The 12234-nt window shown below is 40.3% G+C and overlaps 1 protein-coding gene across 6 annotated transcripts in view; it reads left to right on the top strand.

The window, feature by feature from the left end:
• Positions 1-6298: 6298 nt before the first annotated feature.
• USP25 (ubiquitin specific peptidase 25) overlaps positions 6299-12234 on the top strand; it is a 162357-nt gene continuing 156421 nt past the window's right edge. For 3 of the 6 annotated variants that reach the window (XM_063640660.1, XM_063640659.1, XM_063640661.1), the window contains exon 1: positions 6601-6792. In XM_063640660.1, the coding sequence (XP_063496730.1) occupies positions 6748-6792 (45 nt within the window). In that variant the 5' untranslated portion in view covers positions 6601-6747. Of the gene's footprint in view, positions 6793-12234 lie in introns of all 6 variants that reach the window. The other 3 variants (XM_055279312.2, XM_055279310.2, XM_055279311.2) reach the window with 3 other exon arrangements.

Genomic DNA, 12234 nt, shown 5'->3' with positions numbered 1-12234 from the left:
TAAATGTCATTGTGCAGAATCCAAAAATGATAGCATTTTTGCCTAACATTTAAGTTTTTTTCTTTTCTTTCTATTTGCTAATAGCATGGTTTGCCTAGAAATAAATTTCTGATTTCCTATATCACTGATATGTTTTTTAAAATTAAAGACATTGACACCTGAGCTTTGTGTCTTTTCTACTATTCAAGAGAGAATACAAATAAGTATCAAGAGTCTGAAACTAAAGTAGCTGCCTAGGAATTACTAAACAAATTCTTTTGCACATGATCTGATATTTTAAATCATACAGAAATATCACTGGAATAGTCCCCTTCTTAGACTGGCAGATTTTTGACCTGACCTCGCTTAACCCTGCTTCTTGTCTTGTCTTCCTAGACTTAGAACATTCAATCCTAACTAATTTTTCTTGGTGCTCATCTAACGATTTTAATTTCTCAACTTACAGGTCACGAGGAAGTCTTAATAAAATAGCAGTATGTGCTAACATTTATTTAGTACCTTGTGCCTTATTCTAGGAACTTTACGTGTACTAAATCATTTGGTCATCAAAATAACTGTATATTATTCTTTTCACTTTATAGATGATGGAACCGACACAACACAGAGAACATAGGTCAGAAAGAGTTATGTCAGAAAAACAGAATACTCTCTAGGTAGTGTTGGGGCGGAGAAACCAATATCCCAAAATATGGCACTCCGACATGCTGAACTAAAGAAGAAGCCTCAATGTCTCTCTGACCACTCCCTTCCCCCATCTCTCATTCTCTGTGTCTTCCAAAGCACAGAATGAAGTTGTTCTCTGAAGTTTCCTTCTCTCTCTAAAGTCTGGACCCACATAAGAAGAAGAAGAAAAAAAACCTTATGAACCCTTTTCTGAGTTTTTATGAACTGAATTCATATCACAGAAAGGCAGGCTGAAGTTTGTCAACACACTCGAACGGACATATATCCCAAGGCATGGTCTTCTTTGTGGACCCAACAGGCTTTGTACTGGCCATTGTACATGCTCTAAGTCCACTGACTTCCTCTAAAAATCATTTTCTATCCCCTTAAAAATATCTGTACTTCCTGAACTCCCTTCCCTAACAACAAGGGTATATAACCCTCCGGACCTCATATGGTTGGGAAGTAATCGCTGAGATTTTCCTCTGTGTGTAGTAATACAAATTCATATGCCTTTTTAAAATTAATTTGATTTTTGTCAGTTGATTTTCAGCCAACCTTCAAAAGGTGAAGGAGAAAGTTTCCCTTTACCCCTACAGTGGTTAAAACAAGGAATATTTATCCGAAGAATTTGTTATATAGGCAATGCAGAGCTGAAAAGCCGAACAAGGGCAGTGAGTTAAGCCAGAGTTTAGCAACATCAAGAAGGCATTACTACCCTTAATTTGGAGAGAGATGTGAGGATGCAGTTTCTAAATCTCAGGGACCTACCTCACCTCACTGGGAAGACCTGGAATCAGGCAAGGGCAGTCTGGCGAGAGGGGAAACCATCCAAGAGATACATACAGCCCAAAGAGATGCCATCAGAAGAGAGGGAGGAGAAAGAGAAATAGCCTGGCTATACCTTTTCTCTTGCCCTCCAGTACCTTTCCTTTGCCTGTTAGCCAAATCTGTTTCAAACCCATCTGACTTACGAGCGTGAAACATGCAAGGATAGTCCTCTCTGTGATTCACAGCAGAACAATAGACGCTCAAGGAATCAATCTCGTAGCAAATAGGAACTAAGGCTTAAGCAACTTGCCCAAGATCACAGAGCTAGAAGTCCCTGGGTTGTTCTTCAGGGATCATGTGCACCGAACATGGGAGAGAGATCTTGGAAAGTGACATTAGTCCCATTGTGACATGTGGTTTTCTCTGCTCATATATATCATAGGATAATTTCAGGGAAATGTGTGCCTACCAACATGGAGGGAGAGACTTTGTTTTTTGAGTATACGTGAATGGACTAAAAAGTGATGAGAAAAGGTCTGGGGCCTCCAAGCCACTTTTCAGTGTGCAAGTATAACTTTGGGCCTGTTCAAGGTAAGTGAAAGCAAGTGACGCAGGCAAGAAATAATACGCTTTTGCACTGGCTCTCAGTTGATAAATTGTAGCTGTTTCTCCATAGTCCTTACTTTCTAAGCAGACCTTGCAAAGCACATTAGACTAGATTGCTTTTCAATGAACAAAACTCTTTTCCCCCAAAATGATTCTAACTGGAAGTGCCAATACTGGCAGAAAATGTGTGCAGGTACTATCCTTTAATGTGCTAATGCATCTCTTACCAATCTACGAAGTTACAGGATGGGGCATGAAAAAATATATTTGATGGCACAAAAGTATGAAGCATAGGATTAAGTAAGACAGATTGAATATGACTGACTGTTACTGGCTGAATTTTGTCTCTCTAAAATTCATATGTTGAAGTTCTAAACCCTAGCACTTCAGAATGTAATTATATTTGAAAACAAAGTCTTTAAAGGGGTTATTAAGTTAAAATGATGCCATCTGGGTGGGGCTGAAATCAAGTATGATTTACGTCCTCAGCAGAAGATGAAGAGATACTGTGGGCACACACGGACCATGGAAAGAGGCAGTGAGAGGGTGGCCATCTGCAAGGCAAACAGAGAGGCTGCGGGAGAAATCAACCCTGCTGGCACCTTAATCTTGAAGTCCCAGTGTCCAGAGCTGTGAAAAAATATGTTTCTGTATTTTCAAGACACCCAATCTGTGGTATTTTGTCATGGCAGCATGGACAACTAATACAATACCAAAGAAGCAACATCTAGAATCCCTCAGAATGTGAGGCACTATTGAGGGCTGGAGAAACTAATAATGACACACTTTGTCATATAGAATAATATGGCTGGGCTGCCAGGACCACAAAGCTATCCACTTGGAATGAGAAGTTAGAGTTAGATGTGCACCACAAAAGCACAAATACATTTGTTTTCTCTCCTTCATGGCTGCCCACTTAATTCAATAAGCATTTTATTGTGCATGTATTAGGCAGACAGTACTCTTGTGCAGGTTGTAATCTATGAACACCTGATTGCTGAATAGTACCATTATGACATCATAGAAACCTCCTCTTTAAATGATTGCTAATTGTTTTCTTTTCTTTTTGCTTTTTTAAATGGAGTCTTGCTCTGTCACCCAGGCTGGAGTGCAATGGCACATCTCGGCTCACTGCAACCTCCGACTCCTAGGTTCAAGCAATTCTTCCTGCCTCAGGCTCCAAGTAGCTGGGATTACAGGCACCTGCCACCACATCCGGCTAATTTTTGTATTTTTTAGTAGAGACAGGGTTTTGCCATGTTGGCCAGGCTGGTCTTGAACCCCTGATCTAAGGTGATCCGCCCACCTTGGCCTCCCAAAGTGCTGGGATTACAGAGGTGAGCCACCATGCCCGGCCTGCTTATTGTTTTCTTATTGGTGGAAATAAAATTATCCCAGAATGCCAACACTCCTAAAGGAGGAAAATAATTCAGATCCTCATTGTAGTAGATTTAAAACCACTCTTTTGTAATGGAAATTATCTAAATCTGCTCCATGGATTCAATAATTCTTTGTTGACATGCCTGTAATCCCAGGTAGCTACTTCAGAGGCTGAGGCAGGAGGATTCCTTGAGCCCAGGAGCTCAACACCAGCTAGCGGGGAAACAAAGAAAAATCCTACAAATGTGTTTTGGCAATATGGTAAACTTTTGGTATCCGGAAATGGATTTTTAAACCCTTTCTAAAGACACCTAAGGCAGAAGAATACCAATTTTCTTAGTTGACATATAAAATACAATACTGAGTATTGCTAGAAATAACATTTTGACCCAAAACAGAAAAATAGTCTTGGAGTTTGTCTTAGTCTATTTTATGCTGCTACAACATAATATCTTTGAATGGGTAATTGATAATGATCAGAAATGTGTTGGCTCACAGTTCTGGAGGCAGGGAAGGTCAAGATGGATGGGCCGGCAATTGGTGAAGGCCTTCCTCCTGTATCATGGTGGAAGAGCTAAGGGAAGGGGAGAAAGAGAGGGAAGGAAAGAAAAAGAGAAAGAGGCAAGAGGGAGCCAAACTAGCCCTTTTATAAGGAAACTGCCGTTTTGATAGTGACTGCACATTTGTGATAGCACCATTAATTAATTCATGAGGTCAGAGCTCTCATAACCTAATCGCCTCTTATTAGGCCCCACCTCCACACTGTTGCATTGGGGATTAAGTTTCCATCACACGGTTTTTTGGGGGATACATTCAAACCACAGCATTGTTACACAAAAAATATTTCATATTATATGAAATATGTCACTTAACATTTTTAACCTGAATGTCAACAACATAGAGTAATGCAGCAGTTCAGAAGTTATTAAATAATATCTTGAGGATATATAATTCCAACAAACATGCACATTAAAGCTGACTCATACAACATAATTGTCATGGGGCAAATTTAAAAAATGAGTTAGGAAATCCCAGCGATGGGTTTTCTGTGCCTGTTTATTTCAATTTCTCAAATTTCTCTAATTATTCATCCCAATTGTAAGCCTTCTAAAAAGGAATGCCTGTGAGGAAACTTGAAATTTTCTTCTCAATGTTCTTCAGTACAACAGTTAAAAATATTTTTAAAAATGCTGAGTAAGTAGGAAACCATCAGAAGTAAGCTGAAAATGAATGGTCTCAGTGGGCAAATAGGTCTACCTTATAAAAGCTCTATTTGATGATATCTATTGTAAGATCTTTTTTTTTTTGTATGGAAGTAACAAATTTAACTCAGAGAAAAGTTGTATTGCCAAATTCTTGAAATTAAACTTTAGTATCTGGCAATATTTTTCCCCTCATGGTACTAGATTACTAGATTTTTATGTTAAATTTAATTTTCTTGAATTCAAATGTATGAGCCTGATTTCTAAAAAACAAACAAACAAAAAAACCAAAATCCTCACATGGAGAAACATGAAGTTAGTATATAAAGAAAAGAAGAAACTTTGATCTATAAATGAAGAAAAATGGGTTTTAATAAGCTCTCTTTGACAGGTCACCCTCCTTGGGTTTCAGAGTTACAAAAAAATTGATACGTGAGATTAGAGATGTGACAGTATTCCTAAATTTCTGTTTCCAACCGTTTCATGACTTTTCATTTCCTCTAGAAACGACATAGGATATTAATATAATAAGATTTGCAATTTGTTAAATATCAAATGAGTCAACAGATATGAAGCTTCAAGGAAAAGGTGACAACAGGTGGTTCAAGACATCCGAGCTGCAGATCAAAGATGGTTGTAACGTGCACAGAACTGTTACAAAGCCTTAAGAGCTACTATAACCCATGATTATTAAGTAACACCACATACTATTTCAATTAGCATTTGCCAAGCTTGCTTTCCTTGTCATTGGATTAAAAATTATACCTGGATTTTCAAGTGTATTCTATTTGTGACAATATGCATTGATAATTTCTCTCTTCACACTGCTGCACTCTCACCTCCGTTCCCAGATTAGCTCCTGGAACTCGAGATATTTTTGTGGCTAGAGATTGCTTTCTTAATGTTAGATTTTCCTTACAATTCCATATATAGTCAAGCATTCCATGCATGGTAGTTAATTGTTTGCTTAATTTGGCAACTGGGATATTAGAATTATGTATCATTAGGCAGTGATATTTTTGTAAGGTTGTTTGCTAGATAGATCCTATTTCATTTATATTAAGTCTTGGGAAGATAAACTTTATTTTTCCAGAGCCTAGCAGTGACTGACACATATTTGAATGAATGAAGTAGATAGAAAATGTCTATATTCATTTACGTAACGATTAGTTAAGGAGAAAAGTACTTCCCTGCATAAAGATTTCTGGCAATCCTTTGCTTATTTGACTTTTCCCTTCAGGCAAGTTCAAGGCTTGTGAAATTCCTAGAAAGGCGAGGGGAGAGAACGCGTGACATAGAAAGGGGCCGGAGTTCGGGACCCTACGTAGTTTTGGGACGTTATGGGCATGGAGGGAAATGTTTGCTTTGGAGGCTTTGGGCAAGCTAGGGATCCGACAAGCCCTGGGCGCAGAGAGGAACGCTGCCGTCTGGCCTCCAGCCCCGCTTCCCGAAGCCCAGCGCCAGCGTCGCGAAACCTGCCGCAGGGGCGGCTCCCGGGCCCAGGCAGTCAGGCGCGCCCTCGCCCCACCCGGGAACGCCAGGCCCGCGCCGGGAGGGGCGGGGCTCCATGGCGGCCCCGCCCCGCCACCCGGAGGGTCACAATGTAGGGTTAGGGCGGCCGGCGGGCGGAGCTCTGCGGGGGAGGAGCCGCCGGGCGGAGGCGGGGACGGCGCGTGGGGGAGGGGAGGGAGGCGGACTCGCGGAGGGAGGAGGACAACGCCATTCCGGGCGGCCGCTCCCTCCGTCCCCTCTCTCCCTTCCCCAAAGCAGCCCGCAAGCCGCCAGCGAAGGAGCGCGCGAACGCGTGACGCCGCCCGCCCGACTGGCTCACGCTCTCCCGCGCCCCGGCGTCCTCCGCCCGCTCATGGCCCGGGCCGCCGCGGACGAGCGGCGCTGAGGCGGGCCGCGTGGAGACGTGAGGCTGCCGCCGTGGCCCTCACAGTCGGCGCTTCGTCGCCTGCCCGCGGTGCCCGCGCACGCCGGCCTCCATCGCTTTCGCGCCTGGCTGGCGGGGGCGCTGTCCTCCCCGGCCGTCCGCGCCGCTCCCTGGAGCTCGGCGGAGCGCGGCAGCCAGGGCCGGCGGAGGCGCGAGGAGCCGGGCGCCACCGCCGCCGCCGCGGGGGCCATGACCGTGGAGCAGAACGTGCTGCAGCAGAGCGCGGCGCAGAAGGTGAGGCGAGCCCGCGAGCCGGCGGGCCCCACTCCTCCTTCCGACGGGCTGTCCTCTCCCGCCGCGGCCGGGCGCCCCGGCCTCGCCGCCGCCGCCTTCCCCGGCTTCCCCTCCCGTCACCCCTGGCCCCTGCCCATCGCCTCGGGGGCGTCGCGCCCAGTGCCCAGCTGCGTATGGGAAGCAGAGTGTAGTTTGCGGGCTTCAATCCACTTCCTTCTGCCGATTGTTTTCCCGTAGCAGACGGTGCCAGGTATTGAGAGCGACCCTCACATTCCTACAGTGCTCTGTGTGGCTTCTTAATGAAACTTTATTCTCTCCCCTTAAATAAGAAAGAATAGCCAGTTGTCATCCTTTCTGAACCGGTTTTGTCTTTCAAAGGTAGTAGTGTACCAGGCCTGCTATTTTCAAAACGGTCTCCACCAAAATCGAATTACCTGCCTTGCGGGGCAGGCGTGTTGACCAGGTGGACTCTAGAAGTAGGTGGTTTGCTTGGTTTCTTTTCCTTTTAAGGTTTCCCTTTCTTCTTCTTTTTTTTTTTTTTCAGTGTAGAAACCGTCCCTAAGAGAGGAAACCTTTCTGGCCATGTTATTCCAGGAATCTTTTGTCCCCTATGTTTGACCTTGTTCTTTCCTTCACCCTTTACTCTTGCATCAGTCACACATTCAAATGGTCACTCACTAAAGAAAACAATTAAAAAACTGTTTGTGAAACTTTATATCTTTAAAGTGAATAGTAAGAGATCATTCTGCTGTTTTAGATTTTGCTTTCAGAATCTTAAGTGCACTATCATGGCTTGCACCATGTTCTGAAGAGTAGTTGGCCATGACTTAATTTCTTTTTTTAATTTTTCGTTTGCGTTAAAAGCATTTTGGGCAAAAGAGTAAACCGTGCCTTAGTCGTGTCGGAATTACGGGGACAGTTAGGGTTTACTGTGATCAACCACCAGAGTTATGTTTGGTTTATCTGGGTGAGTAATGAATGCCCCACCCTGTTGTAGTTTTGGTGTAGCAATATTCTACCTGTGCTTGACTTTAGAATAAGACCTGTTCTAAAATGGGCTGTCTACAAACAGCCTGCTAAATTTTTGCTTTGGGATTATTTTTAGAATTTTATGATACTGCTTTAAAGTAATCGAAGATACTCGAGAAGTTTGGAAAGCAAGGATAGTGCATTGTTATTTTAGGAACGTTGGGAAAGTTGTTTTTGAGACTTGTATGTTAGTTGATATTACTGGTAAAGTTAGAAGGATATCGCACACTGCACTTTATTTACAGTGAAATAATTCAGGATTTAATAATGAGAATTTAAAAGAGTTTACTTCCTAATCCTCCCTGTTCTATTTTGAATACCTTCAAGTTCAATTTTTAAAGACTTAAGGCATAGGAAAGAGCACATGGTCATGTGAATGCTAAGCCATATTTAATATGTATGGTACCATTTGTTTATAATTGTCTTCAATGTTGAATATTAAAGTCTGTTTCAAAGTGAGAAATACAAATTTTTCACATCTCGTAAGTTTGAACAATGGGAAGAACTTTGTAAGTTTGGGATTTTTTTTTTTTCATTTGATTTTGACTAAACTGCATTAAATAACTATGCAGGCTCTATTGCATGGTTCAGAGGTTATGCATAAAATTGTAGAATCAAGAATCAAGTTAACGAAAGTGATCTTGGCTGTCGAGTCCAATTTCCTACTTTAATGAATCCCCTCCCCACACAAAGGGAGTAGTAGTTAATTCAAAATATTATCATTATGATGCTATTTTTAGTATGGGTGTGTTTTAGATCATTTCATTGTTATTGGGGATTTTTTTTAGAGAAACTTTTATACTTCTATAATGTTTAGATTGTTTTTACAAAAGAAACACTTAAATGTGTTTGCTTTCCATATTAGTACACGATTACTTTGTTACTCATATTAGAACTATTTAAAAATATTTATATGGATATAAATAAACCATCTATCTCAATAAGTTGACAGATTTAAATCCATCAAGCTAGTAACCAGGAAGCGGACTTAAAGCTGGTAACTAGGAAGTGAACTTCACACTTAGAAGAAACAAAAGTGAAAGTCTGTTTTTACTCAGACAGTTTATGGGTTATCTAAAAGGAGAGGTGTGTACTGTATATTGCATAGCCAACATTTTAGCCAGTTTTCTTCTCACCTTAAAAAATTGTGTGTACATATGTGTTTTTAAATTTTAAGTAAATAGCTGTATTTTGGTAGTCGGAATGGTTTCCTATATTTTCAGGATTTTTTAAACTTCTATTTTGTAGATGGATGTAAGTTTTTTTGTTATTTGCAGCACCACACTACACAAAACTTTCATGATTTTTTGGTTCGCCTGTAGAATTCATTAGTCTTTGTCACAGTGTAGTATGATGAGGCAAGGGGCCGCCTTTCCCTTTTGATGTGTTCTTTGCTTGATTGCTGGAGTTTGGCCAACCCAGGGACTTAGGAGATGTAGTAAAACTGCAGAAAGCTGCTTTTCTGAGGTTTAGATATTTCAGGTGAGGTGCAGTTGGCAGCAGATTAGTTAAATTCTATGATAATTTTCGTTTTGGACATATATCTTCAGGCTTTGTGCTTCATATTTACCAAAGTGTAGGAGCCTTAGATCTCAGAAATTTGATACGTAGATTCAAGTTCCAAATGAGGATACTCCATGGTGGCCCCCCCCAATCTATCTAACCAGATGAACCAAGCTAGGATTCTTTAGGGCAGTTATTATTGGGAGGAGGTTTGCTCCCAGGGACCAAATTAATTTACAGAGTGAAATGAACAGGATGCTATTTACATTAAATGTATCCTTCTGAGTTGAATAAAATATATTGTTTCACTCTAGGGCTTAGAACAGTTCTTTACACATAGTAGGACTCAGCAAATATGTGATGAATGAAATAAGTGAATGGTTTCCAAAAAGAATATAGTACTTTGTTTCCTAACTGAATCTTGAAATTTAAAAATTATTGAGAAACAATGAGGCTGGGCATGGTGGCTCATGCTTTAATCCCAGCACTTTGGGAGGCTGAGATGGGAGGATCACTTGAAGCCAGGAGTTCAAAACCTGCCTAGGCAACAAAATGACACCCCGTCTCTTAAAACAAAATGGCCAGGCGCGGTGTCTCACGCCTGTAATCCCAGCACTTTGGGAAGGTGAGGCGGGCGGATCATGAGGTCAGGAGTTCGAGACCAGCCTGACCAACATGGTGAAACCCAGTCTTTACTAAAAATACAAAAATTAGCCAGCCGTGGTGGCACATGCCTGTAATCCCAGCTACTCAGGAGGCTGAGGCAGGAGAATCGCTTGAACTTGGGAGGTGGAGGTTGCAGTGAGCCGAGATCGTGCCACTGCACTCCAGCCTGGGCAACAGAGCAAGATTCCATCTTAAAAAAACAAAAAGCCAAAACAAAACAATGAAAGTTTGAAAAACTGTGCTCATGCTAGGAGAATAGGCAGTGGTAGTGAAAGACAGGATGTGGGATAGATCTCAACCACCTTTTTGTCACCTTGGGCAAGTCATTAAGTGCTTCTGAAGGTTCTTTTAAAGCTGTAATATTAGTATGTTAACAGTAGTATGTTAAGGCTTTAAACTTTAGCAACTTCTTTAGATTAGATTGTTTAATGGTCCTAAGCAAGTGTTCTGTATAGGGAGAATAAAAAAGAAGTAGTATAGAATGGAGGCAGAGGAATCTAACAGATCTGCAGTCAACTTTCACTGAATTCCTTGAAAGATGAGGGTTAGGTGGGAAGGTTGTTATAGATTAACCAAGTTCAAGAGTTAAAACTTGAAAAACAATGCAGACTGGATTCAGGGTAAATTTCTTACTTAAAATAACGTGTATTTTCTAATTTAGGATTATCTAAGGTTGTAAAACTACACCGTGCAGCATTTGATAGTTAACATTACTTAAATCACTTTAAATGTTACATAAAGGGGGGTATTCTTTATTAGGAATCAGTTGATTATCTTGTTATTAGTATAAGACTTGATTTGGGCAGAGAGAGAGGTTTCCAGCTGTTTATTCCTTTTCTTATTCTTTCCTTTTCACACCTAATTTTGACTTGTATACTCACATTGTATCCAGCCTTTTAAATGAATTCACATCATTTCTGATAAATATTCTGTCGATTTTCTTCAATATTATATGTATACAGTCCATATCCTTTACAAATACTTAATATTCTGACCTCTTTCTTGTCATTATTTTTACCACTTATTACTTTAAGATTACAGAATGCTACTACAATTTGTTAGTTTCTATTATATATTGTTTCCTTATAATATGGAAATTTTCTTACATTCCTAAGTTTTATAAATGTTTCAAAACTAGATTTAGATGTTGACTGTCATGTCTTTTTCTTTGCAGTGAATGATATTTTATATGTCAGTAATATAAGAACCGTTTGTACATAAGATATATGAATATTTACCATATAATCCGTGTAAGGCACTGTGCTGAGTCTTCTTACAAACTTTTTTCATTTAATCTTTCCAGCCACCTTATGAAGTGAGTACTATTTTTCTCCTTTCTTATTGAAGCTGAAGAAACAGTATTGGAGAACTAAAGCAACATTTCATCTCTAGTATGTATTAAGGGTCGGATAAACTCAAAAATCATGTGATACACAAGCCCCTGCTCTTAACCACAATGTTGTATCGTTTTGGCTGTCCTTGAATTCCTGATAAAACCCCATTTGGTCATGTTGCTTTACTATTTTAATATATTTCTATATTTAATATAATACATTTAAACCTAGAATTTGGTATACAATTGGCCTTCTGTATCCACAGGTTCTGAATCCATAGATTCAACCAGCTGTGGATTGAAAATATTCTGGAAAAAAAAAAGCATTGTTGCATCTGTACTGAACATGTACAGTCTCATTTTGGTCATTATTCCCTAACAATACAGTATAACAACTATTTATGTAGCATTTACATTGTGTTAGGTATTATAAGTAATCTAGAAATGATTTAAAGTATGCTGGAGGATGTGTGGATGTGTAAGTTACATGCAAATATTATACCATTTTATATAAGGGACTTGATTTTGATTTGTATTTTATATTTGTATTGATTTTGATTTGATTTTATATAAGGGATGCAGATTTTGGCCTCTTTGGGGGTCCTGGAACCAGTCCTCCTTGGATTCTTTAATGAGATTGGTTACAAGGTTTGGTGTGCCCATGAGGGCTATTAAGATAAGGTTAGCTCATAAAATGATTAGAAGGCTTTCTGTGTTTTCCTGTGCTTTTGGAATTGTTTAGTGTAGGATTATGTTGAGTCATTCAAAATTGATGGTGTATGATCTTTTTTGATTTGAAAAATTAGATAGTGTTCAACTGAAGTACTCGTTACTTTGAAGATTTGGTGAACATGACTATATCAGGGCTGAGCTGCTCATTTAGAGCAAATTTTAGGTAAAGTTTCCAAATT

The sequence above is a fragment of the Symphalangus syndactylus genome, chromosome 5, assembly GCF_028878055.3.
Source record: "Symphalangus syndactylus isolate Jambi chromosome 5, NHGRI_mSymSyn1-v2.1_pri, whole genome shotgun sequence".
Taxonomy (NCBI): Eukaryota; Metazoa; Chordata; class Mammalia; order Primates; family Hylobatidae; genus Symphalangus; species Symphalangus syndactylus.
This window is presented reverse-complemented; position numbering and strand designations above follow the sequence as displayed.